We start from the raw sequence: 27,059 nt of genomic DNA, 5'->3' as shown, positions 1-27,059 counted from the left end.
GTCAATTCATATTTAAATTAATATGAATTAGACAAAGCTAAATTTAAGTAACATTGAAAGATGTCAAGTGTTTAACCTAGTAAAAACGAGACTACATTTCAATCAACAACACACCATCTAAAAACAAAATAGTATAACTCTAATCATGAGTTTCTCATTATACTTTGTAGCTCCTAAATATTCAGAATAAATGTAACATTCCATTAATACTATAATCCATGAAAAGAGTATATTTTATTGGTTTTTATTCATACATGTTAAGTTTCAACTTTCAATAATAAATTCAATAAATTTGATTCCTTAATCATAAAAACTTGCTGTACATGTATTTACATATTGCCACGGTCAACAGCCATACAAAACATCACAAGTTAACTGACTGCGCATCAGACCTTCACACAAGAGGTGGGAGCTAATTAAGAAACATACATTCCAAGATTAAACTGTAAGTATGCACAGTGCACACGGCACTGTTCATTAATGTCATATTTTCCTCTGAAAGAGGCATTCTCAAGCCTTAGTCACAATACACCACCATTTGCTATTCACATTAAAACCAGCCTTTAAACTCTGTAATAGTAACCAACTAAATTTCAAGAAGCAAAACACAACCAGAATTGGGAATGGGATTAAAATCCTCTAGCTTCTTGCTGTGCTCTAAGCTTCCACCTATCAAGCCACTGTGGGGAGTGTCAAGAATAATGTAAAACAATCTTCCATCCATGAGGCCATCTACTTTCCTTCCGGTTATCACCACCTCTCGGGAGTGCAAAGGGAGCCCTATGATGCAGAATTTGTGATGATTTTGGCAGTTCTTGAATGACCAGTGCTATGAGTTGTAGAGATTGAACTAGCAGTTGAGCTCCTCCTATACTTGACTGCAAAATCTTAGTCGCTTGTTTTAAAGCCCTCTTCCTATGACAACAGACCTTAGTCACATACATTTATTTTTGCTGTGCACATACTATCATAAGATGGGAGAAAGGCAAAAAAAACTGAAATCTTTCAGAACTTAGGTTATATCTCAATGGATAATTTGACTAGATTCATTTTAACAAACATTAAATCTCTTCAATTAGAACCATTCACTTGAATTCTTTAAAACTATAGACTCCAGAACGTTTCTAAATGGCACTTACATCATCAAGCCAATCAGAGGCACAAGGTGTCATAAATTAACCTTATTCCCCCCCTGCAAAAGAAATTCAATAGGATATGGATCACATTACAGGGGAAAGAAGCAGGAAATTCTCAAATAAAGTTGTTATAATTTCACACAAAATTTTGGCAATGAATTCAATAAGACACTACAAAAAGTTGTACAAACAACTGAATTGTGAAGTAATGTCACTGGACCAAAATTTAGTTTAATCATTTTTATTTCAAGTATGTTTTAAAAATCATAAATGGGGTTTTGTAATTCAAAGTTGAAACATTTTTTCTTCATCACTTTAGAATCTGGCAAGCAATTCCAGACCATGCTTTCTATATCCAGCCTTCCATTTTTATTTTGCAGACTTCTGAGACCTAGTATTTAAGCTAATCCATTCTAAATGTACATAAGCACTGTACACTTCTTGATAATTGTTTTTGGAAAAACGTCCATTAAATACAAATAGTTTCTGTTCCAGGATCAGCAATGAGGGAATAGTATTAAAACACTTATCAAGAAATCACTTATTCATTTGAAAAATAACAGAACCAGTGCTGTTCTCTGCCATGAAAGAGAACATGGAAAATTAAATTATTTTCACAGACTCTGGTAATACTTTTATATCCTATACAGGCCTCAAATCGTACTTATCTTTTATACTAAATTACCATTGGGATTTAGTGAATAAAAATCCCAAGTGTTATTCCAAAGAGGAACCAGTTACTTTAGGGCAGGTTGGGGAGGGGGGAAGGTAACTTTTGTCAAATGTTTATTTTAAATAGAAACAGTACATGGAAATATTTTTAAAATAACTTTGGGCACTACACCGATACTATTCATTTAAAAAAAATCAAAACTTACTTTCCTCTTTTTAGGAAAATTTTTACCTTGACTTTTAAGATTATGACATTTGCCCTATTGATTTGATTATGACTAATTCAATATTTAAGAATTTAGTAATTAAAATTTTTAATTTTGTATTTCAGTGTATGAGTTCTTTTTCAAATGAGCTTTACCACTCAGAATAGACACCAGAGCAACATTACTAAGAAATGAAATGGACGGACAGCTGAGACAGGTATTCCCTCTGCCTGACAATGAGGACACTCTGAATAACTTCATTTCTCTGAAGCTCCTTAAACTCAGAATGTTTCCATTTAACAAGTCCATATATTATTCTTAAAAATCAAAGTTTGGTCACTACAAAAAGACTGGACAAAAGGTATTCCTTCTTCAACACCAAACAACAACTAAAACAGCTCCAATCATTCCCTCCTCTCCCCACAGAAACAGGGAAGTGGCAGGGGCTGAAGCCTTTAATCTGAAATCTCAGCTCCTAAAACATCGCTGCTATTTTTGTTCCAAGTTGCAGGTTTGTGTATTCTTTCTCCAACACTCCCCCCATTTATAAGTGTATTTCCACACGCGCGCGCACACACATACACACACGCACACACTCATTCACTCTCAAGTAAGACACTTTTTTGTGTTTGTTGATAAATTATGAGGAATATGAACTAGGTGTATACAGGGTTTCATAGGTGCTTTGTAAACATCAGAGTCACTTGAGTCCTTTTCTCCAAAAGCCTGAAATCAAATTACACAACCAGGGATCATTACTTTCCCAGACGCTGTTCACAGGCTGCATACTGACGAAGGGCAGAGAAAAAGTCCTCATAGCTGATGTTTAGGTGGGAAGGCAAAGAGCTGGAAAGAAAGCACAGGGGAAAGGCAATTAGATGATACACTGTAATTTGGGAACTGTGGGCGGGGGGAAGGAGGTGGGGGACCTGAGAATGATGATCAAAAGTGGTTATAAATCTTAAGCAGAATATGCCAAAACAATTCTACTAAAAGACTGTCAAACACTGTGAAACAGTTCAAATAAAAATGAATCTTCCTTTCTTTCCATAAGAGAAAAGCATCTGTAGTGAGTTAAGAGTCATTATCTATCAAAGCAAAAGCCTGAAGTAATAAAAACTAGAGATCTATGAAAGATCTCACACAAACCCACGTTAGGAACTTCATGGTCACTAGTGACTCACAACTGTAATACTACTCAGGAGACTAAGATCCGAAAGACCAAGGTTCAAAACCAGCTGGAGCAGAAAAGTTCATCAAAGTCCACTCCCAATTCACCAGAAAAAAGCCAGACTGGAGCCATAGTTCCAATGGTAAAGCCCCAGGTGAGCAAAAGCAAGCCAAGCCAGTTTGAGGGCTGGAATTCAAACCTCAGTTCTGGCAGAAAACAACAAAATATTGTGGTCAGAATATCTTAACAATTTATTAAGGCCAAGTTGAACACAGGGCAAAGCTAGCTGTATAGCATCCCCACAAACTGAAGCTATATGGTAGGCAACCAACAATGAAATTCAACCCCACCATTTCCAACTGCTCACACAACCAAAGGCTCCTGGACTCCCCCCAATGTTGTCAATAATTATCATGAAAAAAATCTTTAATTCAGCTTAATTGTGAGGCTTGGAAATTCCAGTTAGTGACAAAGGTATACACGGGATCAGATTAGAAGAGTCGTATTCAGCATTCCAGTCAAGTGTAGAGATTGCTGTCTGCAACTACACAGGTCTTAAGTAGCATATAGTCCAAGTCTAGAGTGAGCAAAAGTGTGAAACCCTATCTGAGAAATAACCTACAGCAAAAGGTAGTAAGTACCCAACTAGAAAGCATAAGCCTTGAACCTAAGCAAAAAACAAAGAAGACTAAACCTGCCAACCTACCATGAAACAACTCCTACTATAACTTCTAGTTAGTATGCCTTTCACTATCCTTCCTCTGACTGCTAGAAACTTAGAATCAAGCCACCTACTTCCTAATTCCTATTCATCTCGTAATAACATCAAATAACATGTCTTATCTCTGCTATCACTCCTATCTTTGGGTGGGAAGGCAGTTCACCGGAATAAACTCAGGGTCTCCTTTCTTGCTAGGCAGCTGCTCTAATACTTGAGCTTAAGCCTCCAGGTCTGTTTGGAATATTTTTGAAACAGGGTCTTACATTTTTCCCAGGCTGGTCTGGATCACAATCTTCCTGATCTCATCCTCCCGCACGGAGATGAGAGATACCCAACACCGAGCCCAGTCTTTTATTGGTTGAGATAGGATCTTGCATACTTTTTGCTCAGGCTGGCCTTAAACCATAAACTCCTGGTTTCCAAAGTAGTTAGGATTACAGGCATATGCCAATTCACACAGCTATTGTTTTAGAACAGGGGGAGGGGTATCTCAAAAATATTTTGCATACACTGGCCTTTAACCACAAGCCTCCTCATCTCTTCCTTCCAAGTAGTAGGACTGAGTATATGCTAATCCTTTTGTCTTATTCACTCCACTCAAATACTATCCTCAATGGACGCTCATAATAACATTGTTACTGCTAAGCTTCCTTCAAATGTCCTCAAAGCCTCATCTCTCATCATTCTTCTAGAAGCACTGAGTGACATTACACACCTCACCCCTTCCCGCCTCTGATATCTTGCTATTACAGTCTGTTGATCAAGGCCCTACCCTCTACTTCTCCATCAATGACTGGGGCATCACGGTGCTCTATCTGGTAGAGTATAGACAAACACCAAGCAGAACTCAATGTAACATGGCAGACAGATGAACATGGGTCCGTGGGAAAGCTAGTTCTCCCAATGCTAGTTCTCTGTCACTTTTTTATTTTTTTTGGGGGGGGGGAAGGGGTCTGGTCCTGGGGCCTGAACTCTGGGCCTGGGCGCTGTCCCTCAGCTCTTCAGCTCAAGGCTAGTGCTCTACCACTTGAGCCACAGCGCCACTTCTGGCTTTTTTTCTTTTTGCTTATGTGGTGCTGAGGAATCGAACCCAGGGCCTCATGCATGCAAGGCAAGCGCTCTACCACTGAGCCACCTTCCCAGCCCTTCTGTCACTTCTTTAAATCCTCAATGCCACAATAAAATGTCCATTTTATAAATACAGATTTAAAAATCTTATCTGTTCTAAAACACATTCTTCCCTCCCCACTTCGAGTGAACTTCCCTCAAGTTCACAAGCTGACAGATGATGCCATTCTTGGAGCCCACCTGGAGGCACCTGAAATGACCAGTGAATCCTTAACAAAGGCAAGAGACACACACCTCCTCTAAGGACCCCCAGAGTTTGGAGACTGTCATTCCACTTTATTTCAAGCTCCAACAGGTCTTGTCCCGATCTCTTCCCCTGTACAATGATTTACAGCTCTTCCCTTTTCTAACATATTACATCTCTTCTGCCTCTTTATATAGCTTTTCCCTCCTTTCAGTTTCTACATTTCTTGAAGGACCCCTCTGTATACTTTAATGACCTCAAATAAATATGTTCATCTCTCCTGTTACAGACAATGGCTCAAAATCACTCACATCCCCCCTTCAAACTTCAATCTCCCTCCACTTCATTTCCTTTCAGTAACAATATTCTTCACCCCATAACTTAGGCTTTAAAAAAGTCATTTATTCTCTAAGTTTTTCTACAATTAGTAAAGTATAGGCATGCAATCATAATAAATACTCTTCTAACAGACAATCCTAAGGGGACTTTCAGAGAAAGGTTGCACGAGAGGCATGGTTCAAGTGGTAAGGTACCAGCCAACAGTCCAAAGCCTTATGCTCAAATCCCAGTACCAGAAGAAAACAGTTTGGCAAATGTGGTTTTAATAAACAATTTCATTCTTTTCACTATATTTTTTCTTAACTTACAGTGATGATCTCTTCATTTGTCTTTTTATTTCATCCTTTCTCCAATTCATTTCCAAACAAATCTTCCCAAATATCATTGTTATATTACTCACAGGCTAAACTCTTCCCCACACCCCATCTACTATGAAATGCAGTCTTTATGTTAATATTTAAAACCTTCCAAATTTTGACTATTTCATTTCCTTTCAGACTACTGTCTAACATTCTGCTCTAGTGGGGCCAATTCCCTGTGTCTTTACTACATATTCCAGTTTCCTTTTGTTTCTCTTCCCATCCCTGTGCTTCCCACTGGTATTCTAAATACAAAAAACCTAGGAGTATTATATATTCTTTGGGAGTTCCCTTCAGATTTAGAACAGCAGTGGGCTCAACAATCACTTGCCAAATCAACATCAAGAGTACTTACACAATTTCAGTCAATCTGATTTGCCAGGGAAGAAAACCTAATGTGCTGTCCACAGGACCAAACTTCAATACTAAATCAGGATCAGGGAAACCATTTGAACCTTGGAAATAAAGATACACGCATGAAGTTAATATATACTGCTTGCTGTTAAAAAAAAAAAAGCTGGGAGAAAAAAGCTGAAAGGAAAAATTTGTTAAGTTGGCCTCTGTTTTACAGATCTATTCTCTTCAAAATACTTCTGTCTTTCCCATCCCATTCCTTCCGTATACTTTAATATCTATGTTTACTGCAAATGTGGAAATCTTCTCCTAACTCCATTTAATTGAAATAATTATTTGAGAAAGAAGAAAGTCCAATTCCTCCCCTAAACCCAGTAAATACTCCCTGGTAAGTACCCCCAACATAAGTGCTAAGTTGGCTCCTGGGAAAGGCACTGTTCTTGAGGTATAACTGTTGATTTTAGCCATAGAACCAAATTATTTCAGAAAAGAAAACAACCTATAAAACTACTTGTTCTCGGGACTGGGAAGGTAGCTCAGTGGTAATGCTTGACTTGCATGCATGAGGCCCTGAGTTCATTTCCTCAGAACCACATAAGCAGAAAAAAACCGAAAGTGGCCCTATAGCTCAGGTGGTAGAGCGCTAGCCTTGAGCTGAAGAGCTGAGGGATAGTGCCAAGGCTCAGAGTTCAGGTCCCAGGACTGGCAAAAATTAAAAAAAAAAAACAAAAAACTACTCTCAGAAAAAAATGTATGTAAACTTAATAAAGGGCTATGTAAAATAAAACTATAGGCAATATCATATTATTTTCCCTAAAATTAGTAATAAGGTGTCCATTCTCCCATTCTTTTTTTTTTTTAATTGTGAAAATACCATACAGAGAAGTTACAATTACATGGGCAAGATAATGAGTACATTTCTTATCAGGCATTGTTGCCTCCTCCTTTGTTTCCCCTTTCCATCCCTTCCCATCTCCCCACCCCCCCAACCCCATACCCACCCCCATTCTCCCATTCTTATGCAACATAATGCTAGAATTCCCAGCCAGAGCAATAAGGCATGAGAAAGAAACAAAAGGAGTTCAAATAGGGAAAGACATAAAATTATCATGATTTTGACTCCTATCTCTCACTTTATAACTTCAAATTAGACATGAAATCTAAGTCTAATACTTGAAAACATGGAGGAAACTCTGTAAACTAGAGACAAACGTAATAATTTTCTAAACAGAACTACAGTGGGGCACCCATGGCTCAGCTGAGCACCAAATGCTTACACCTACAAACCTATGTACTGAGGAGGCTAAAATCTGAGGATCATGGTTGAAAGCCAGGAAAGTCTAGAAGATTTCTAGCTCAATAAGCTACAAAAGAGATGCCAGAAGTAAAGCTGTGGCTCAAGTAGTTGCCTTGAGCAAAAGAAGCTCAAGGATAGCATCTAGGCCCTGAGTTCAAGTCCTAGGACCAGCACTAAATAAATAAGTAACAAGAATTGGCAAATAAGGCAGTGTCTACATAGTACAAGAAATATCTACCAAAACCAACCCACAGAATGAGAGAAAACCTTCACCATCTATTCAACAGATAAAAGGATTAATATACAGATATATAAAGAGCAAAAAAACAAAACAAAAACTCTAGGGTGTGGGCACAGTGAGAACAGTGAGGGTTAACTGAGGATGAGTGAGGATGAATTGCATGTATGAAAACACAACAATGACACTTGCTGAAATTATCTTAAGAAGGGGAGCAGAATGAAAAAAGAAGTGACAGAAGAGGTGAGGTTGATCAGTGTACCTTGTTTTCATGAATGGAGATGTCTCAATGAAACCCTATCCTTGCCTCAGACTTTCCAGCTAAGTATCCAGAAAAACCAACCCCTAGATAAGTGGTACAAATGTTTTCAGTGTTCCCTAAAGAAAGCCCAAGTAATTTGAAGGGAGAATAAGGACTATTCCCAATCTGACAAGCATGTGGCTATTTTTATCTATGTTATGAACTGAGTTCCCCATGAGAAATGGATGTGGGTATTTCAACTGTTTAAAAACAAAGTTAAAGGGTCACTAGTATAACAGATGTGGTGTGATAATCCAAGGCTTCTCACATCTTCAACCTACCAACAAATTGTTTTCCAAACCATCTCAACAGAACCCAGATTTTTTTCACCATGAAGTAAGCAGACTGAGCTTGGAGGATGTGATATGGCTCAGTGGTAGTAGATGTTTGTCTAAAATGTACAAAGTCTTGGGTTCAATGTTCAGTACAAGGAAGAAAACAAGAAAGAAAATTTTTTTTAAAGCAGCAGCACAGAGCCAAGTTATGGAAACAGCCCAAATACCCTATAATACAAGCATGGATCAAAAAAATGTAGTACTTATACAAATTCCAAGAAATGGATACAATTTTTGTTGGTGGTGGTGAAGGTGTTATGCTGTTTTTTGCTTTGGATTTTATTGTTTCTGGTACAGCAAAGGTGTGGTGCAGAAAAGGAGAGAAAGAGGGTAAGAGGAAAGGAGAGGGATGGAGGGAGGTATGAGAACAGGAAGGGAAGAACAAATGCAATCATACAATTCAGTATACACTATGTAGAAAATTATCTATGTAACTTATGGGCAGGGATGGAAGGAAGAAACGGGGAAAGTAAAAGAAGGGGTGACAATGTCCAAAAATGAGAAAAGCACTTATTACTTGACTTATGAAGTAGTAGCCCCTCTGTATAATACCTAATCTTATTATAATATATAATATATAATATGTTATTATAATAACATCCCTATTTCCAAGAATACTCATCACTACAAATGTTCAAGAATTCTTTGCTTAACGATTATGACCTCATATAAGTAAACAAACTACATCATTATCTGAAAAGCATTTTCACATTTTTATAGCATTTTCTTTAAATATCAGAACTTTAAGGGAATGACGATAAAAACCAGGCTTTATAGGATCAAAAGAACCTACTAAATATTTTACTTTCGTACTACTATACTCAAGACAAAACTGAAAACACAGTATGACTTACTAAGTAAACTGTCTAACATATCTACATCCAAATCTGTGGCTCTCTTTTGCTGCTTGGCTACAAACTGGCAGAAGTCTTGAGCAGCTCTCACAATATCTGCTTTTCCATCTTCTGGGGACAGCACCTTCACTACCAAATGGCAATTTAAAACTGCAGGGAAACACAAATAAAGTACTTTAAAAAATATATTTTTCCAAGCTTGTTTCACAATCAGTTTTACAAAACAGTTAAGTTCAGACCAAAACAAAAAATACAGTTCTTATGTAAGCCAGAACCACTTAAGTTCTTCAATTTCAATATCAAAGCATACTTAGCTACTTTCCTCTGACAGGACCCATGTATCCCAAATCACATTACCATATGTATTTTTAGACTGCCTTCTTCTCCAAGTCCTCAAAATGACCTTTTATTGTGAATATATTCTTTGCATTGTAAGAATTTTAATTATAGGCTAGCTAACAATTTTCATTCATCTAAAATTCCATCTACAATAATAGTAGTAGAAACATGGAATAAAAGGAATGCATAAGAACGCACGGTCAGTGGAGCTAGGATTCTGATAACAGGTCACTGTCAGAAGTCCAAAATTTTAAGACAGGGCATCCTAGTTACTTGGGAGGTAGAGAGGAGCATAGAGGGTTTGAGGGGTTATGTGGATTAGCGAGACTATATGATGAATGCCTGTAATCATAGCTTGATCCTCCTTGATCAGGAGGTCAAGGACCAATGACAGCCAAGACAGAAAAGCAGAAAACTTCACCTGAAAAAATTAAGAGGTGAGGACACATCTGAAGTGGCAGACAACATGAAGTCCTAAGATCAAACTCCAGTACCACCGCCACCAAAATAAGTAAATGAAACCTAGCTACTCAGGAGGCTGAGATCTGAGGATCACGATCCAAAGCCAGCCCAGGCAGAAAAGTGCGTGAGACTCTGATCTCCAATAAACCACTAGAAAACCAGAAGTGGCGCTGTGGCTCAAGAGGTAGAGCGCTCTCCTTGAGCTGAAGAGCACAGAGCCAGCGCCCAGGCCCAGAGTTCAAGCCCCATGACCAACACACACGCGCACATGCGCGCGCGCGCGCGCGCACGCACGCACGCACGCACGCACGCACACAAAGTAAATGAAAGGCTAAATTTTTACATGAGGTTAAAATTAGACTATTTCAAGTTACCATTACTTCTATCGGCCCTTTATACATACTCATTTAATTTTCTGACTTATATAAGTTCTTTAGATTCTCTTTGTTGACCAAGTTATAAAATCTGACTAATAAAAATTTTAACATGTGTATGTTTACTTTTCTAGAAATACTTTAATAAGAGGAAGAAGGAAGGTAATTAAAAATATTGACAATAGAGACCAAAATGAAAGAAAAATGACTGATAAACCTTGCCCTGAAACATGTCCTCATATGTCACATATTCAATCTTACACTCATGCTTACCTTGATCATCTTTTTCATTACTATTTGCAAACTCCGTTGAGTATTTGGAACAATCTAGACCCAGAAGTTCCTGCTGCTGTTTTAAAATTTCATCCATCAATCTGGAATTATTTCTTTTGAAAATTCCTAAGAAAGAAAATTAAAAGCAAGTAAATCATAAATAGGTAATTTAACAGCTTTTTAATGATTAACAGATGCTTATGAATACAACACTAGATCCATAACTTAACAAGCCTCAAATGAAAAAATAATGACTAAACAAATGAAAATCTGAAAAATAAGGAAACAACACAAGTTAGGTCGAGTCTGGCTTCAGGCTACAGCCCAAAAAGGGCAAGGGTTAACTACTTGGTAGACTACTGACTATGACAGAAACTTAGACCTTCAAAAATTTTCATTCATAGGAAACTTATATTTACAGACTAAGAAACAGGGATCTAATGTCCTTAAGGGCTTATCCAAAAAATTCATTTCTGACTTCAGTCTAACATTTTTCTCTACAAAATTTTTATGTGTATTAAATACTGCCTCGATTTTATTAGTTTAGGCTTAAGAAGAAATGACATGAATTATTTTTAAGTTGAAGAGACAAAGTATTAAGACCAAATTTCTGAAAATTCAAACAAATCACAGAAACCAACTACCTGAAGCAGATTTTGATCCCCCAACCATACAAAGTAGCTTAGTATCACCAGGTTGCTGAGAAAAACAAAGGAACTATTTGACAAACATTCAACACAAATTTATAGAGCTCTAATTGGAAAAAAAAAAAAAAACAGCCACTGCTTTTTTGTTTATCATATGTTTCTACTTTGTGCTCATATAGGACTTTAAATTAGTTCAGTGCATGAGAGAAGAGTGCACTTGTGTAAATTTTGTGTAAAAAGAGACAGAATCAGCTGCATACAAATGCCAATCTGGTCATATATATGTGTATATCTCTTGGATGGACAAAGGTTTGTCCAAAGAAGACTCGAGCTGAGGTGAACTCAAAGTCCAAGAAAAGAAAATGGATAAGACATTATATACAGAAAATGCTTAAGATAAAGCATAGTTTAGAATATTGAGAGACAACTGTTTATGACACAAAGGATATGAGAGGAGAAGTGAGCGAATAGTTATAGTTTTTATTTCACACTCTTAACAAACAGGTTACCCACAATTTATGAGCAACATGGAAATGTATGGAAACTTAATCCTCAGTTGAATGTTCTTAATATCAGAATAAGAAAAGATAGGCAGTAAACTACTGTAGGATTCCATGTGTAAGCTGGTGAGACCATGGAAAGGGGAGACTTACCACAAAGGAAGAACTGAGAAGAAAATGGTACATGACTTACTCAGAAGTGAATGTGTAATATCCATAGCTTTTTATCCTTGGTAGCAGAAAAGGGTAACATTTTTAAAAAGTGATTGTTTGATTTAAATTTGCAAAAAGAACTGGTTAGAAGGAGAATGTAAACTCAAATTTAAACAATAATGGAATAGTTAGGGAGTTCTTGTAAAAGCGATTAGAAGACCCACCCACCACCACCAAAGAATGACTTATAGTCTTACTTCTTTCTGTAGTCCTGTTTCTTACTCATCAGTTTCCCAAAAGGCATCCTCCATACACTAAGGCTCAATGTTTAACCTAATAAGCTGGCACCAAGTACCAATCAACAACAAAACATCAAAAGTTATATCAGTAGGTGAAAAAAAAGTTTCCAGAAACCTCTTCACAATAAAAACAGCCATTTGTTGATTACAGACAAGCAGAAAATCTGTTAAAATGGAAGCATATTACATACAGACACAGAATCAATCTTTTTTTAAAGGTATTTTTAAGGTATTTTGGTCTTGGCTGATGTATGTAAAAAGTTAAAAGTTTTAAGGGGGGCTGGGAAGGTGGCTCAGTGGTAGAGCGCTTGCCTTGCATGCCTGAGGTCCTGGGTTCGATTCCTCGGCACCACATAAGCAAAAAGAAAAAAGCTGGAATTGGCGCTGTGGCTCAAGTGGTAAAACGCTAGCCTTGAGCTGAAGAGCTGAGGGACAGCGCCCAGGCCCAGAGTTCAGGCCCCACGACTGGACCCCCTCCCCTAAAAAAAGTTTTAAGTTATAGTTTCTGCTAAGTGCTTAGAAAAACAAAATAGATTGTGTCCACAATGATTCCTAACCGATCACAGAAATCTGACAATACTTAGGTCATGCATAAACACTATTACACCTCACAGTTTTCCTTAGCCAAGCCATACACAAACATGCTTCACGTGATACACAAGAAATACAAGATGTAAGAGTGGCTTTAATAGGAAACATCTCTAGAAGTAGCATGGTATACGTACAGATTATTTTTCTCATCATAATCCATCCTATTTGCTCTTCAAAACTTTAACACCAAAATGATTAAGGAAATTATCACAAGCATTTTATGTAAAAAGAAGTCGGGAGAGAAATAGAGGAGGTGAGATTGACTGGAATACATTGTAAATATATAGAGAAAGGTGACAATGAAATTCCCCATCCTCTGTATAAGCTAAATTTCTTTTAATTTGAGACCATTTCCATTCAGAAATAACTGACTTAAGGAAAAAACATTTGATGTGCTTTACAAAATTATGTAACATTAAGATTTCAGAATTTATTTTATTCTTTTTATAGATAGGAAACAGAGTAAGGAAAATAAACCATTTGTCCTTAAGTATCTATGAGTTTAACGGGAAACTTAGGTCAACTGAATTTACTTAGTATTTGTTAACTTTTTTTTTTTTTTTGGAGGGGGGGAGGGTCCGGTCGTGGGGCCTGAACTCTGGGCCTGGGCGCTGTCCCTCAGCTCTTCAGCTCAAGGCTAGCGCTCTACCACTTGAGCCACAGCGCCATTTCCGGCTTTTTTCTTTTTGCTTATGTGGTGCTGAGGAATCGAACCCAGGGCCTCAGGCATGCAAGGCAAGCGCTCTACCACTGAGCCACCTTCCCAGCCCCTTTGTTGACTTTTTGTAACAATGCTAAACTTACTATTGTACTATTAATTTGAATCTTTCTCTAAATGAACCCAAATAAAATGGATCTAGTTTTTAATGAGTATAGTCTTTTAAAACAACTAGAAGTACAACTCTTTTATTCCCTCGCCTTACTTTTCTTACTTTCTTATCTATAGCTCTTTCAGTCATGGGTCTTCAACTCTGGGCCTCAGCTCTTCAGCTCAAGGCTACAGCTCTAACACTTGAGCCACAAAGCCACTTCCGGTTTTCTGTCAATTGGAGATCAGAGTCTCACGGACTTTACTGCTCTGGCTGGCTTTTGAGTCGAGATCTTCAGATCTCAGCCTCCAGAGTAGTTAGGATTACAGGTGTGAGCCACCGAGGCCCAGCTATAGCTCATTCTTAAAAATGCTTTTGAAGAGATTTCACAGAGCCAACAGAACATGTATTTTAAATACTTAAGAATAACCTGAACCGCAGGAATGGAGGGAAGAAGGGAGTGCAAATATAGTCATTAGATTCAATGTACGTTATGTTAAAAATAAACTATGTAGCTGGGCGCTGGTGGCTCAGGCCTGTAATCCTAGCTACTCAGAAGGCTGAGATCTGAGGATCTTGATTCAAAGCCAGCCCGGGCAGGAAATGTCTGTGAGATTCCAATTAACCACCAGAAAACCAGAAGTGGCGCTGTGGCTCAAGTGGTAGAGCTCTAGCCTTGAGCTGAAGAGATGAGGGACAGTGCCCAGTCCCAGAGTTCAAGCCCAATGAGCAATAAATAAATAAATAAATAAACTATGTAACTTGAGGGCAGAGAAGGGAGGGGAGAAAGGGAGAAAAGGGGTGACAATGACCAAGAATCATTATACTCATAACTCAACTAATGGAATCATAAACACGTTGTACAATTACATCATCATCATCATAATGAGGAGAAGTAGAAGAAGACAACAATGAGGAAGGAGAAGGACGAGAAGGAAAAGCAGCAGCAGAGAAGCCAGGCATCTGTGGCTATTAAAAAAAAGAAAGAAAAGAGTAACCTTGGAACCAAAGGCTAGTTTCAGCAATAGTTATTTAAGAAATTTTTATAGTTTTGTTTCTTAACAACTACCTCATGGAGCCTCAAATTCCCAAATGTGAACAATTGCAAATGGGAAAGATAAATGAAAAGTCACTCCTGAGTATATACACGCGTGCATGCACATGCATGCGCGTCCAAAGTCTCTTAACTTCCATGAAATAAATTATCATTCTAAAGAGCTGCAAATGTTTACAAAAAAAAAAGCATACAAATGTTTCTTGATATTCCTTGACAAATATTAACTATGTACTTTGGGGCCCAAAAGTAGGCTTCTTTACTATATTCTACGAAATTTTCTAAGCACATTTTTAAAGTGGCTTGCACCTATCATCCTATCTACTCACATGGCTAGCCAACATGACAGACAAATCCAAGACATTCTTATTAACCAGCAAAAAGTCAGAACTGGAGGCATGGCCCCAGCCATGGGACGGGACCAGGGGAGGCAAGTGAGAGCGAAAGGCCCTTAGTACTACCACCAGAAAAGAAAATGGAAAGAAATGTTTTAAATTGTAGTATTGGATAAGACAATATTAGTATGTTCCCTAGACTTGCATGAGAACATACTGCAGTGTCCCAAAGCTTGTCAATTATAACAGTTTCAACTTACTAATATTGCCCAGTATGCATTCCAACTTTTTAAAACTTTTTTCCACTTAAATAACATGTATCCTTCCTTGTAGCCAGTCAATGGTTACTTTACGTTGTATTATTTAGCAACAAAAATGAATAAAAATTTCTGACTTTGTTCATTTCTGAAGATAAAAAAGTCAAAAGAATTTCCAGGGCTAGGGACATAGGTCAGCGGTAGACCATTTCCCTAACAAGTCTAGGCCCTGGATTCAATCCTCAAAACCAGTTTTTTGGGGGAAAATACTGTGTTCAATAAATTATATATTTAGAATACAGTCTGAGTTATGAAACAGATAAGGGTTGGAAATATCAAACTTCCTGTCAGCACACAGATGATACTTAAAATCATGGGAGACTGTCTGGGATAGGGGTCAGCAAGCTGTTAAGGGAATGCAGAAAGCCAGAAGCAGGGGTTTATAGCTACTCCCAAGCTACATTGGCAGAGTTGAGCAGAAAGACAAGGACATCACACACCTAAAATTCCTGTACATTACAACATTTAGAAGTGAAACAAAGCAGAGAAGCCAAGCAAAAGGCTCAGAAGAAACAGGAAGTGAGACAGGAAGAACTCCAAGCATAATAGTAGTGTCATGGGGATCAGGAGCAGGAAATACTTCAAGAGATAGATTACTAGAGTATATACTGCTTTCAGGTTCCTTATTAGAATCAGTTTAAACAATAGTGATATTTTGTGATTATTCAGCCTACCACTATACTCAAGCATGTATACATTAACTGGGTAATAAAGTCATCAAACATATCTTTTAAAGTTGAGGCAAACAAGTAACAAGGAAATTTAATTAAACAAGTATGTAGTCAACAATTTGTCTGTACTTCTTAAATATGGATTATCTTAAAAATTCATGTGAAATATATAATCGACTCTATAAAATAACTTAAAAATAATTGATTTAATCCAAAATTAAATCTTTTACTGTGATTTTTTTAATTCTTATAAAAATAGAACTTCTAGGGATAATCTAACAAGAAGTATAAGGACACAGGGAAGCACATAAGAAAAACAATAAAACAGAGGCTGGAAAGGTGGCTCAGTGGTAGAGCACTTGCCTTGCATGTGTGAGGCCCTGGGTTCGATTCCTCAGCACCACATAAGCAAAAAGCAAAAAGCCAGAAGTGGCGCTGTGGCTCAAGTGGTAGAGCGCTAGCCTTGAGCTGAAGAGCTGAGGGACAGAGACCAGGCCCAGAGTTCAGGCCCACGCCCGGACCCAAAAAAAAAAAAACCAAAACAATAAAACAATCTCTTCTAGTTATAAAGCACTTATCCAGCTATAGAATTGAATACACAATTATGTGTTAATACATATTTCTCAAATTGACTTTTCCCCCCTCTTTAACTAGACAGTTAAGTCACCTAGTGGTTACCTTAATTTCTCTGCCTTCCTGTAAGTCATCTAGTAGTTACCTTCATTTAATCTCTACCAACCCAACTATTAGAATTACCAGAGAAGAAAACATTCAGAACAGTTATTTAAAAATCTATTAAAATACAAGACTAAGGTAATCATAACAAAATAAATCTTATAGCCATTAAACTATTTTATTTCAAGGGACAGTCTCCAGATAGCTCACCGAGAAGCAGTTATATGGAAGTTGGCACAAAGTGACAGGGGAATAAATAGTGTAATGGCACAGTCAATGGGAAGAATGCTGGAATGAAATCACAGGCCTGTACCACAAGGGAAATGAACCAGACATATGGATTTGCTCAGCTTCTGCTTGCACATTTTATTCTTGTTTGCTTGAGCAATGTTGGGGATTGAACGCAGGGTTTCCTACACAAGGCAAATGCTCTATTCCTGAGCAACATCCCCAGCATACTTTAAAAATGAAAGTATCATCATGGACTCTGCTCATCTGACAAGTAATATTTCAATACAGAGCAAGAGCTCTGTAAAAAATATTATCTTGAGTTGATTAAAAAAGTGTCCCATAATTCAGAATAAATATTTCTCTTAGCAGTATAAGGAAAATATTGGCCTGTACAATTTTATAATTTTTTTGTCAGTCACAGTGCTTGAACACGGAGCCTAGGGCTGTGCTTAAGCTCTTCTGCTCAAGACTAGTTTTGGATCACTTTCAGTCACCTAGCCACTTCCGGTTTTCTGGTAGTTAATTGGATATAAGAGTCTCACAGACCTTCCTGGGCTGACTGGCTTTGAACCACAATCCTCGGATCTCAGATTCCTGTCTAAACTAGTATTACAGGCTTGAGCCACCAGTGCCCGCTCTGTTTATAACTTTTTTTTTTGGGGGGTGGGGACAGGTAGGAGTAAGTAGGAGTTAGGGATATTTCTATATGTAATTTCTATCACCTGCAGATAAGTAGTACTTTACCAGGTCTTGAAGATGACACAATATAATCACTAATAGTACCAGAAGTAACTATTTTGTGGTCATATTCTCTCATCAGTACAATATAAAAGTTTCAAGAACTCGCGAGGCACTCACAGCCATAAATCTCAGCTACTCAGGAGGCTGAGAAGCCAGCCCAGTTTGTGGTTCAAGACTAGCCTGGCCAAGAAAGCCCATGAAATTCTTCTCCAATTAACTATCCCCCTCCCCCAAAACAGTTGTAAGTGACTCAAGTGGTAGAGTGCTAGCCTTGAGCTAGAAAAACTCAGGGACAGTGCCCAAACCGGATCAAACCCCAGGAGCAGTGCGCACACCCACACACATTTATACACAGTTCCAAGAACAAAGGTTTTTAAATAAAATATGGTTTAAATTCTAGACCTGTCCTTACAGGTATTGGCTTACTTTGGATTTGGGTTTTTAGGCTTTGTTTTGTTTTTGAGCACTGTACTGAAGCCTCTCTAGCAAACATTCTACCACATAAGCAACACCTCAGTCCTTTTGTATTTTTGTTTTCTCAGATAGGGTTCATGCTTTGCAAGGACAGGCCTCAGACCTATATCCTCCGACCTCTGCCTCCTGAATTGGTGGAATTACAAGCCAGCATCACTCAGCACCACCAGTGCCAGAAGGTCTTAACTTTCCAATTATGTTCCTTGGTCTGTAAAACTACTATATTTAATGTATTTTTGTATACTATTGTGGCAGAGAGTAAGAGCTCAACAAAGAATGACTATTAAGATAAAAGTCTAGGAAGTGGAAATGTGGCTGAAAGTGGAGATGTGTGCTGACAAAATGCCAACTTAGAGCAAAAAAGCCAAGTGAGAGCATGAGGTCCTAAGTGCAAGCCCCAATTCCAGTACAAAAGAAATAAAATGGTAAAATTCTACTTAATGCACAAACACAGCATTATAGATAAATAAATGAGTACTCAAGAGAATGAAATCATTTCAAAAGCTAAAAAGAGAAGGATAGAACCTATCAGATAGAGCAAGACCAGAGATGACGGTTGACATAGATGATACAGTTGACCTGACCTAGGAGGAACAGTTTGGAATAGACTGAGAAGCAATCAATGATAATCCCTTTGCCCTGGAACTAACCTTCTGATAAAGAAAGAACATTTCAGGATGTTAGGACAAATGCAAAATTCTATTGAAAAGCCAACTATTAAGCCAGGTAGTTGTGGTTCACACTTACTATCCTAGCTACTCAAGAGACTGAGTTCAAGGTACGAAGCTAGCCCAGGCAGAAAAGCCCACAGACACTATCTCCAAGGTAACCAGTAAAAACCAGGCTGAAGACATTGCTGAAGTGTCAGAGCACCGGCAACCATGAGCAAGGCAAGCAAGTATGAGGTCCTAAGTTCAAACCCTGATACCAAGAGAAAAAAAAAGTGAACGACACATTACACACAAAGGTGACATTTAGAAACAGGTTTCTTTGCAATGAGTTCCCACATGAGGGAACACAAGCACTCAAGGTTGTACTGTTAAACATACCAAATATGATTTTGTGCATGTTTAACACCTCTGGCACTTTTGTATTTAAACAAAAGAAGACCGATCATTAATAAAAGTCATACTGTCCAACAATATTTGTGTCAGTATGTCAAATGGTAAACTAGAGCAAACTAAGATCATTTTCTTTAGAGTGTTTGGGGTTTAGTGCTGACTACTTGTTACAGGCATAACATCAAGCCACATTCTGTAAGGGAGATTATATGATTCTTAAAATACATCCAACTGTCACTTGAATGAATGACTCAGTCAACAAGGATAGGTCTTTCAGAAGCAATTATCACTTATCCCTTTAAGGAAAAGGTTTCTAGAACATAGAATCTTTCTGTTCTCATTCAATAGTTGGTTTAACCTGGCTTCTTCCTTTTTATTGCCAACGTTTTTTTTTCCTGTAAGTGAACATGACACAGGATGTCTGAATCACATCAGAACTCAGTAACAGGAATTGCAGGAACAAGGAAGTGTGGAAATATTATCTGTTCTTGGAGGCTCAATCTATTATTTTCCTTCCCAATAGAAAGATAAATGTTCTAAAGGAGTCATCTGGATTTAAGTCAACCCATCACATTTCCATGTCCGGCACACTGATTTCCCAGACAGTACTGGCTGTGTTGCCTTAGACACAGATTGTGTAACCTCCTAACAGCCTCACGATTTCGATTGGTCTCTAAAGTTCTTCAGCTAGTTCCAGAAAGTCAGTCTCTTGAGTAGATTAAATTTACCTTTTCCAGAGCAAACCATCATTAGAGATGAAGGGCAACTGTGTAACCCTATTCCCTGCGGCATGGGAAAATGACAGGGCAGTCAGAATAGTGTTTGGGGAGCTGCACTTTTAAATCTACCTATCTGATGAACACTTAAAAGATAAAAACTCCAGCTGTAGGTCTCTAGAGCACACAAGTGACTTAAGGAACACAGAGAAAAAAAATAAATAAAACGTTCATTTTCTTCCCTTCACACTGATGCTCCTAAATTCTGCTTACTACTCTTACCTTCTTTTCTTTAAGGAAATACCTGTGCGTTCGTAACTTAGTTGACACCCAAACCTCACACTCAGCCTCTTCCTCCACCTCCTTGCGCGTTCTCTATAATACCCTGCCAGATCTCATCACCTGCCCAGGAGCTCTCAAGTTCTTCCATTCAGCATCCTCTCCTCACTTCATTCGCTCCCCGAACACCACCTCCTGTCACTTCCTCCCCAGGAGCCTAACAGTCTATGGAATGAAAGACAAAGAATCCATGGCTTCTTGCCACGGGCTCAGTGCCGTTTTCGTACTTGGAAAAATCCCCCTGTGGAATCCAAACGTGGGGAGAGCCATGTTTTGTTAAGTCTGAGGCTCGGGGCTCACACCTCATCCCAGGCCTTTTCTAAAGTCAGTAGGGATCCAGCTCCCTTTCGGTTTAGTGGAACTCTCGACACTTTTCACAAGCCCGATTCAAATGACCCTCCGTCCCCAACCGCTCCACACACTCAAGATCGGCGTCCCCAGCCCCACCAAGGCACCCCGCCGTGTCACCCGAAGGCAGAGGCTGCAAAAAGCACGGACCAGCCCGACCCCAATTTCCCCGTGACTGCCCCGTGACCTTGGGCAAACCGGCTCAGGGCGGGCGAACCTCCCCTTCCTCTCCGCGCGGCGGCGGCGGCGCACGGCTGCCTCCCAGCCCGCCCGAGTCCTTCCAAGGTTCGGAGGAGTCTTCCCCGCGCTCAAAACACCCACGAGCCCCATCTCAACATCCAGCCGGGGCTCAGTAAAGCCCAGCTCCCGGCCTGGAAGGCGCCGGCCCGGCGAGCGCCCCGCCGGGCGGCGGGAACCCGCGGGCCCCGGGGCGCGGCCGTGCGCACCCGCCCCGCCCTCCCGCCGGGCCTCACCTTGGTGGTCGTAGACGCTGATGTAGGAGATCCCCACGGCCATACACCACACCACGAGGCTCGCGATGTCCGAGAAGCTGGGCTCCGGCTCCTCCTCGGTGACCACCAGGCCCATGTGCACCGGCAGCTTCTCCAGGGCGCGGACGTCCGCGCGCCAGCGCAGCCGGGGGTGGGCGGCGGCCGGGCCCGGCCCCCCGCGCGGGCGCCGCTGGAGCCGGCGGTTCCGGCCTCCCGCCGGGGGCTTGCGGAGCGTGAAGCCGAGCGGCGCTAGGACCGCGGCGGAGGCCGCGCGACAGCAGCGCCGCCAGATCCAGTTCCAGGTGCCGAAGCGCAGGCGGAGCCGCGAGGTGAGCGCGCGGTGCAGGCAGAGCAGCGCGTGCAGCACCCGCCACACCAGCTCGTACAGCCCCGTCATGCTCCCGCCCGCCCGCCCGCACCCGCGGCGCCACGGCTCTCTATCCGCCCCGGCTGCCGGCGCGGGCCATCGCCCCGGGTCCCCCCACCCCCCGCGCCCGAAGCCCTCGCCACTGCCAACACCTCACCTCGCCCCCGCCGCCATCTTCCTCCTCCCTCGGCGGCCCCGCCCCCGCTAGTACATGGACGATTCTGATTGGCTGCTCGACGGCTCTGACGCGGCCTCGGGGTCGAGGATGTGGCCGAGCCCCGCGCGGCTCAGGGAGGTCTTGCGCCTGCGAACTAGGAGGGCGGGGGACCTCGTGCGCCCCCTGGGGGAGAGGAGGGCGAGCAACAGCCGGCGCTGGCCTGTCCAGCTAAGGCACACGTGTCAGTACAGCACTGGGACCCCACAGCCTGGGCGTCGTATGCTGACTGTCCGTCTCCTCCCTTGAACCTGACTGGTGTCCAAAAGAGTAAAAGTGACCTAAGTGGGTTGAAAATTACAAATGCCAGAGAGAACACCAGGATAGAAAGCAGGATCTCCAAGAGGAAAGTGTCCCAAAGCTGGAGTGTGCCCCCCTCCTCCACCCCAGGAGGTCCTGCTGTGGTCCAGCCTCCCATCAGATGCTAACTCTTCACCGAGTGGAAATGAAGATCTCCAGTGATGCTTCTGAGACACACCTCCTTGAAGAGGAATCCTTACTGGGTGTCCATAGTTTAGTTTATAAGAGAGGTTGGGCCTCAAGTGATAATTGACTAGCCCATCCTCCGCCGCCCAGTTATGTTTGCAGGAACAGGAAAATGGATATGATCCCTGGTCTCAGTCACTAGCTCTGTTTTTAAGGTCAACCCCCAGCGGCCCTGAACCTGCCCTTTTACACACCTGTCGGGTCTTCAGAGTGCCTCTAGGCCAGCTCTGAATTTCCCAGCAGCAGTGCTGTACTATTTTGCCCCTCTTGCTCAAGCTCTTCCCTTCTTAATGCCTGTTTCCCAATGAAGGATTGCCCAAGTCCCAACACATTGCACAAGGATTATCCCACCTTCATAAATCTCTCTCTCCCTCCCTCTGTCTCTCCCTCCCTCTCTCCCTCTCTCTCCCTCTCCCTCTCCCTTTCTCTCTCTCCCTCTGCCTCTCTTCCTCCCCCCCCCCCCCATCTCTCCTGTCTCACTGGATTCTCAAGACTAACTGCAGCCAAGATTCAGTGGGTTGAAATGGTAATCAATGCACAATAGATCTACTTTACCTCTAGTGGTTGTTTCGAAAATCTGGCTGCTGTTCTGCATGGAGAAGAAGGAAGGAAGTTCTTTGTCTGTTGCCCTGAGCAATAATCCTGGAATGACAGAAACTGCACAGCTGCCTTCACACTGTACACGAAGCCATCTTCTTACAAAGATTTTTCTTATTTTGTCATTTCAAAGAGGAACAAATGTACCATTCTTAGTAAATTTGGGTTTCAATAAAAAGTTTGGCTTTCCTAAACATATTTAACCTTCTGCCCCAGCCCAAATTTGAACCACGGACTGAAAAATGTAGTTATGACGCTTCAGAAAGATATTAAGTTCCTAATATTATGGAGATAGTGTTATTTACTTTTCGGTTAGAAAATGCTTTACATGGGCTGGGAAAGTGGCTCAGTGGTAGAGCGCTTGCCTTGCATGCTCAAGGCCCTGGGTTCGATTCCTCAGCACCACATAAGCAAAAAGAAAAAAGCCGGAAGTGGTGCTGTGGCTCAAGTGGTAGAGTGCTAGCCTTGAGCTGAAGAGCTGAGGGACAGCACCCAGGCCCAGAGTTCAGGCCCCACGACCGGACCCAAAAAAAAAAAAAATGCTTTATATTACTTAATTCTCATCACCAAAGTATGAACTAGGTAGGGTAGGTAGAACCACCTAGATTGTACGGAAAAGAACACAATTGACAGACTACTAACAACAATGAATAAGGATTTGGGTCCTCACAGCTCTAATTTAGTGTAATTATCTTCTTACTCTCTTCCCAGTTTCCTCATCTGTAACCTGCGGTTGGCGAGGTTGGAGCAAGGCTGAATCAAACTTCACTCCATAGTTGTAAGAGCTAAGATGATTATACATACAAACTCTCTAGTATATTGTCCAGTCTATAGTGATCACTATACAACAGTCAGTAGCTGAATCTACTGCAAAAAGGAATGAGAAACCATTTCTATATGCTTTTTTATTTAGAAAAAATAGCATATTGTAAATGTTAATTGTATACAATTGTAATCTTGTGTTGAAATCGTACTAGTAGCACTTTGCCAGGAAGAATGGCTAATGCTTGTAATCCTAGCTGCTTAGGAGACTGAGCTCTGAAAATTGGAGTCTGGAGCCAGCCTAGGTAGACAAATCTACAAGACTCTTACCTTCAAACAATTAGCAAAAAGCCACAAGTAGAAGCATAGCTCAAGTGGTAGAGCATTGGAAGGGAGAGCATGAGTTCTGACAGGAAAAAAAAAATGTTAATATTAAGAAAAAAAAGTTGATTCAAATAACATACTCTTGTTTCTTTTTTTTTGGGGGGGGGGTCTGGTCGCGGGGCCTGAACTCTGGGCCTGGGCGCTGTCCCTCAGCTCTTCAGCTCAAGGCTAGCGCTCTACCACTTGAGCCACAGCGCCACTTCCGGCTTTTTTTTAATGTGGTGCTGAGGAATCGAACCCAGGGCCTTGGCATGCAAGGCAAGCGCTCTACCACTGAGCCACCTTCCCAGCCCCACATACTCTTCTTCTGTTGGGTCACATTCTAATAATAGAGCCAAGTACAGCATTTAAAAATGAATATTATTTAATATGCAGTTATGTTGCTGGGCACCGGTGGCTCATGCCTATAATCCTAACTACTCAGGAGGCTGAGCTCTGATGATCACAGTTCAAAGCCATCTCTGGAAAGGAAAGTCCATGAGATTCTTATCTCCAATAAACCACTAGAAAGCCGGAAGTGGTGCTGTGGCTTAAGTGGTAGAAGGCTAGCCTTGAGCTGAAGAGCTGAGGGACAGAGTTCAAGCTCCATGACTGACTAAAAGAAAATAAAATACAGTATGTCAAGTGTATAAATTTAAAAAGTGAGACTGAGCTTTTAATTTTTATAATGTCCTTGATAATGAAAGCTTAAAACTCTCAAACTAAGAAGATATCATGTCAAGCCAGCAGACCAATTTGTCAATAAACTTCTTGAAAATTAGAAATAATTTTCTTTATCTCTGATTTTTCTAAAGTTGGAATATGAAATGCTTTGGTACAGTTATTAGGGAATGTTTATCCTTCCTGGTGCTTCCTAGATTTGGCTTCCAACATTAACTTGGGGAGAAATGATTGCTTGTTATTGCTTCAAGTATAGCTCTTATTCTTTCTTCTCTTTTTTTCTTCTCCATTAGGCATATGTTACACTGTTTTAGCAATTTTACAATATCTGCTAAGGGAGAAATAGTCTAATGATATATACTCATGCTCAGTTCTTTTCTCAGCTGCGTCCAGTTTACTAATGAGCCCATTAAATGCATTCTTCATTTCTTTTATACTGCTTTTATTTCAAACATCTCTTTTGTATTATGATTTTTATCTGTGTACATTTCTAATTTATTCTTCCATGCTACCTACTTTATGTATTAGACTTATAGTTACTTTACATCACTGGTCTCATCATCTCAACCTGACTACCAATATCCAGATATGTTTGTGATTCTCTCTGTCTTTTTCAAACTGTAATAAACAGAAACATTGTACTGGGTAAGAGGATTTGCCATAAATGGACCAGTAGTAGCTTGGTAAGAAGGTAAGTAGAGGAGGAAAGCATTCTGCAGTCCCATGATTAGTGTCAATCTTTCGGTGTCCTAAATTAGGTGGGACAGGATAACTAGATTGGGATGGAACTTTCTTTCTAAGTTGTTTAGCTTCTGATAAAACTTCACTAAGTTAGGATCTGGAAAAACAGCTTTTTGGGGGGACAAACCTTGCTAAGAAGAATAGAGTTTTCTGGTGTTCATTAAAATTGTGCCTCTCCTCCTTTTATGAGAAGCAGGCAAGGACTTTTCTCCACTCACTTGAGAACTTGATGAAGCTCTTAAAGATACATCTCACAAAAATATGGAAGCCCCATGAGTAGGCCTCCCTGGTATTTGTAACCATCACACTTGTCTCCTGTGAGTCTCCCGTATCCACCAAGTATAGCTAAGATTTTCCTACATCAGTACTGATTCCCATGAAGGTTTCTTCTTCTGAGTTTGTAATCTGGCAAGTTGTGACTTTTCAGTATTCATGTGCTGGTTCCTTCAGTTTGGGAGCAAGGCAGTGGTCTGTGCTGTGACCTTACTTCTCTGACCAATCTAAGAACAATCGTTGATTTTTCAATTTGATTTGCCTTTTTATTTTTATAAATAGGATGTGATGATTTCAAATCTCCTATGTGCCAGCCCAGAGACTGGAAGTCTAAGAACCATTTCTGTGAGTGAAATTTTATGGGAGGCTGTGAAGGTGGCTCAGTGGTACAGTGCTTGCCTTGCATGCATGAGGCCCTGGGTTCGATTCCTTAGCACCACATAAGCAGAAGAAGCCAGAAGTGGTGCTGTGACCCAAGTGGTACAGTGCTAGCCTTGAGCTGAAGACCTGAGGTACAGCGCCCAGGCCCAGAGTTGAGGCCTATGACTGGCAAATAATAATAATAATAATTGGAACACACCCATATCTATTTGTTTACAAACACTTTACAGCAAAGTTTTGTAGCTTCAACAGAGAACTCAACTCACAAACTCTAAAATATATATTATTTGGTTAATGATGAAAAAAGTTTCCAATACCCAATTTACAGTATGAAATCTCCTAACCACAAGGCACTTTATTCTTTGTTGGTGGAAGCTGAAGTGCTTGTGTAAAACTAATATTCCTAGAATTCTCATCTTGTGGATTGGATTGACAAAACTGCAATGATGGGAGTCCTAACCACTAGGACTGGCTCAGGGTAATCCCAGTTAGTTTTTCCTGTATGTTCTCTGGACAAACTGTAAACAGCTATCTCCATTACAGTGGTATGGTATGTAGAGTTATACAGCCAGGCCCTGGTTCTAGGAATGTGCCTAACTCTATATTAGCTTAAGATAAACTAGCTGCATTTACTCTAAGATGAAGCAACTTTTGTACTAACTAATATGTGTACCTTCCATTGGACCCCATTCTAGGATCCACTTGGTTCTTTCATCTATCAGTAAATCCCCTCATTAATCCCTGATCTGTATGTTTTCTTCAGTATCACCATCCTAGGGGCTGTCATACACTGGGATTGAGTTGTTCCAGAATACCCAGAAAGTAAGAAACTAGCTAGACTACATGCCAGCTTCATTTGTTGTTTGCCTTCTAAGACAGGATCTCCTTGTAGCCCAAGCTGGCCTCCAATTTGTGATCTTCTACCTCAGTTTTCTGCATGCTAAAAATACCGGTGTGCACCACCAAACTTGACTGTGCTACATATTTTTTTTAAATTTT

The 27,059-nt window shown here is 40.4% G+C and overlaps 1 protein-coding gene across 2 annotated transcripts; it reads right to left on the bottom strand.

Annotated features, from left to right (window-relative positions):
- Positions 1–215: 215 nt before the first annotated feature.
- On the bottom strand, positions 216–21,752 carry Nus1 (NUS1 dehydrodolichyl diphosphate synthase subunit). 2 transcript variants are annotated; one of them, XM_042679562.1, is made up of 5 exons: positions 21,178–21,752; positions 10,744–10,869; positions 9,296–9,445; positions 6,272–6,371; positions 216–2,860 (listed from the first exon to the last, which is right to left on the bottom strand). In XM_042679562.1, exons 1-5 carry the CDS (start codon positions 21,590–21,592, stop codon positions 2,770–2,772), a joined length of 882 nt encoding a protein of 293 aa, XP_042535496.1. In that variant the 5' UTR covers positions 21,593–21,752; the 3' UTR covers positions 216–2,769. The 2 variants fall into 2 exon arrangements, with proteins under 2 accessions (XP_042535496.1, XP_042535563.1); XM_042679629.1 differs by lacking the exon at positions 9,296–9,445 and having other exon boundaries at positions 21,178–21,711.
- Positions 21,753–27,059: the final 5,307 nt, after the last annotated feature.

Source organism: Dipodomys spectabilis, unplaced genomic scaffold (assembly GCF_019054845.1).
Source record: "Dipodomys spectabilis isolate Male_0828 unplaced genomic scaffold, ASM1905484v1 ptg000001l, whole genome shotgun sequence".
Lineage (NCBI taxonomy): Eukaryota > Metazoa > Chordata > Mammalia > Rodentia > Heteromyidae > Dipodomys > Dipodomys spectabilis.
Note: the sequence above shows the minus strand (reverse complement) of the source record. Positions and strands in the feature narration are given on the sequence as shown.

Excerpts from the sequence above, each read along its gene's own strand:
- Nus1 (XM_042679562.1), bottom strand. The coding sequence starts at position 21,592 with ATGACGGGGCTGTACGAGCTGGTGTGGCGGGTGCTGCACGCGCTGCTC. Across the intron at positions 10,870-21,177 it reads CAGCGTCTACGACCACCAAG|GAATTTTCAAAAGAAATAAT; the intron begins GTGAGGCCCGGC and ends TTTCTTTCTTAG. Across the intron at positions 9,446-10,743 it reads TAATGAAAAAGATGATCAAG|TTTTAAATTGCCATTTGGTA; the intron begins GTAAGCATGAGT and ends GTTTCCCTGCAG.